We start from the raw sequence: 3,232 nt of genomic DNA, 5'->3' as shown, positions 1-3,232 counted from the left end.
GCCTAATCCATTTCTGTGCAGCTCAAATCCTTAGAAATTTTTTCCTTATACTGTATAGCCTTTTTATTTTTTAACTTTTTAAAATTTTTGCAGAGATAGGGTCACACTTTGTTGTCCAAGCTGGTCTCAAACTCCTGGCTTCGAACAATCCTTTCATCTCGGCCTCCCAAAGTGCTGGATTACAGGCACGAGCCATGCACCTGGCCCTGTGCAGCCTTATAATGTCCAATCCTGGGCATTAGCTCTACCCTCTCAAGTTACCCAGAATAGGCATAAATGATCATTTCCTATGATAGTCTTTCAAATATCTTAATATGATAAACATATTTTCTATGACTTCTAGAGTAGACAGTCTCTGTTCTTCTGTTTTTGAACCTTTATATGTAACTGGTAATAATTCAAAGAACAGGTTTAAACAGCCTGACCGAAGATGGCAGCTTGCTGGTCCTTACCGATTCAGGAAAGCGTTTCCAAAGCGACTGAGCTTTCTAAACGGCTTTTTGGGGTCCACGACTAAAGCATTCCCTGGGGTGCTGCCCTCAGTCTCTCCATACATCACAGCGATGAAGGAGTCAGTGGTGGGCTCCGGACCAATCCTCATGCCTGGGAAATCCTGCTCCAGTAGGTATCTGGGAGAGGGAAGAAGAAGAGAAAGCTTAGCATCTTGTCACAAAGTAAGAGGCCAGAAAGCTGCCTGTGATTACCATTTTTTTTACATAATCATTTAAAAATGTAGAAACATAACCCCCAAGAAAAGCACAGTGATCCTCATTTGCATTTCTGTTGATGCAACAGACGCTACCCCAAGAGAAGTGTACCGCGCTGGCTCCTGGGCGGATTCCTGGAAGCTCTGTTCAGGCGCACACCCCTTAGGGGAGCCTCCCTGATCTGCATGTGGGGACACCTCTTCTGTGGTCCCTGGGTGCCCTGTGCCTGCTGCCAGTGTGGTGCTCAGCATGTGTACTACAATGACTTGTTTATGGGCCCTGCAAGGTGTCTGAGGTGATGAGGGCAGACCCATGTCCCAACCATGCCAGGAGGGTGATCTTCGCCTTATAAGCCTTGAAGGGGCTCAAGGGAAAAAACCTGCATGGCCTTCTGCAGCTCCCCATTCCTGCGACTAACAATCTATTTGGTCCTAAACTATTTCTTTGTTTCTAAAAAGTTCTGACTGATTCCAATGTAAGCCCACAATCTGTGACTATTTCCAGGGAGAGGAAGTGCTGAATTCTATCAAATGCCAAACACAATTTTCCCACCTTTAAAAGAATGAGAAATTAAGCCACCGTTTAGAACTATGTTTTCTATGGAAATAAAATTGATTTTTTTTTTTGAAACAGGGTCTTGCTCTGTTGCCCAGGCTGGCTGGAGTGCAGTGCTGCAATCTCAGCTCACTGCTGCCTTAACCTCCTGGGCTCCAACAATCCTCCTACCTCAGCCTCCCAAGTACCGGGGACTACAGACACACACCACCATGCCTAGCTAACTTTTTGTAGAAATAGGGTTTCACCATGTTGCCCAGGCTGGTCTTGAACGCCTGGGCTCAAGCCATCCACTCACCTCGGCCTCCCAAAGTTGTGGGATTACAGGCATGAGCCACCACACCTGGCCTAAAACTGAAATTGTTTAGCAACCTTAACGGGCTATATTCTACACCTTTAATTGATGTCACTGCTAGTTTTACCTTCAAAGTTTCTTTGTTCCTGTGAAGTTGTGGCACCCCAGAATAGATACACCATTAAAATATGTCTCCTAAATTTAGAGTAAATCTATCTGATGATATATTTTATCTCTAAATTTAGAGAAAGAATCTGCTAATAGCACGCGGCATTTACTGGTGCTCGCTATAATCCTGGTGCAGCACCGAGCCTTCTATATCGTTTCACTTCACGCTGTGAGGTGGATGATGACATTATCCGCGTTTTATTTACAGGTGGGAAAATGGGGTATCAGAGAGGCCAAGCGGCTTGCCCAAGGTCACACAGTGGATGTTCGAGTGGAAATGGAATGCAAGCAGTCGGACTCCAGAGCTTGCACTGTCTTCAGAAATGGCCTTGAGTTACTGGTTTGCTCAGGGGTGAAAAGCAAAGCAAAGTTCAGGGCCTCATCCCAGGGTGTAGCACTGGGCCTGAGGCATGAGGATCCCCATTTCCTCTCAGGTGAGGGGAAGAGCTCTGCACACAGTCCCCCTGCACGGTCCTCCGGCCACCCTGACAACAAGGGCCAGCTCTCCCTACTCGCCCTGCAGGAAAGCTGGGCTCAGGAGGTGCTACCGTTTCAAAATGTGTTCAGATACAATTTTTCAAATATCTTCAAAAGTTTCTCAATCAAAACCTTTGTATCCCTAACAGCCTAGAAATATTCATGTTGATCAATTCGTACACATTCCACACAAATCTGAGCAATACCGGTAAAAGTTACTGAGAGGGATGGCCCACTCTGTGAAACTCCAGCCTCTGTGGAGCGTATCCAGAGCGCGTGGACTCCATATCCCACGTGAATGTGGAATTTAGGTTTTACAGCCCCTCTGGGATCTCAAGTGTGAAGTCATTCAGCAGCGAGGCTGGAATTCAAAGCCAGATCACACTCTTGGCTCCCCTCACGTCCAGTTGGATTTTTATGCCCTGTGGCCTAGATGAGGCCATGTCTGGAGGCTGGTAGGAGAGACCGAGGCAGGGGAGACTGCTAGGGAGGGAGGGGCTTGGGAGAACAGCAGCCAGTGTCGCCCGGCTCCCCGCAGCACACACAGTTCGCAATTCACGAAAATGTGAGGTGCGGGAGTGGGTTTGAAGCTTGACAGGCACTTTGCTCCAGAATCAGTGCTAACAGCAACGGTGGGCTGGCCAAGACAGCCCACAAAAGGTCATGCACACTGATTAAACAGATGAACCAGATGGGAACTGCAGCATGTGCTTTTCAGGGAAGAGCTCGGTGTGGAGCTCCACTTTGGGTGGCTCGTGGCAACACGGGCCCTTCTCGGCACCTTCACCAAGCCCGGCCAGGAGGAGGCCCTCCAGATTCCAGGCCAGGGAGGTGAGCATACGGATACCGTATTTAAGCAGTGAGTCCCCAGCTAGACAATCACTCACACAGCACAGGTGTTGAAGTCAGACATCACTGTCGAGGAGTGCCTGAATTACTTTCTGATGTTTCATTTCCATACTAGTACAGCAAATCCCACTACTTTTGAAATAACAGGAGTTTCAAGGAAAAATATAAATGAAAAAAATTG

At 47.6% G+C, this 3,232-nt stretch overlaps 1 protein-coding gene across 1 annotated transcript in view; it reads right to left on the bottom strand.

Moving 5' to 3' along the window:
• Positions 1–632, bottom strand: part of EHD4 (EH-domain containing 4) — a 55,010-nt gene extending 54,378 nt beyond the window's left edge. Inside the window, exon 1 of the mRNA XM_011989263.1 lies at positions 453–632. Coding sequence (XP_011844653.1) covers positions 453–601 — 149 coding nt within the window. The 5' untranslated portion in view covers positions 602–632. The remainder of the gene's footprint in view (positions 1–452) is intronic.
• Positions 633–3,232: the final 2,600 nt, after the last annotated feature.

This window comes from Mandrillus leucophaeus, unplaced genomic scaffold, assembly GCF_000951045.1.
Source record: "Mandrillus leucophaeus isolate KB7577 unplaced genomic scaffold, Mleu.le_1.0 Scaffold35, whole genome shotgun sequence".
Taxonomy (NCBI): Eukaryota; Metazoa; Chordata; class Mammalia; order Primates; family Cercopithecidae; genus Mandrillus; species Mandrillus leucophaeus.
This window is presented reverse-complemented; position numbering and strand designations above follow the sequence as displayed.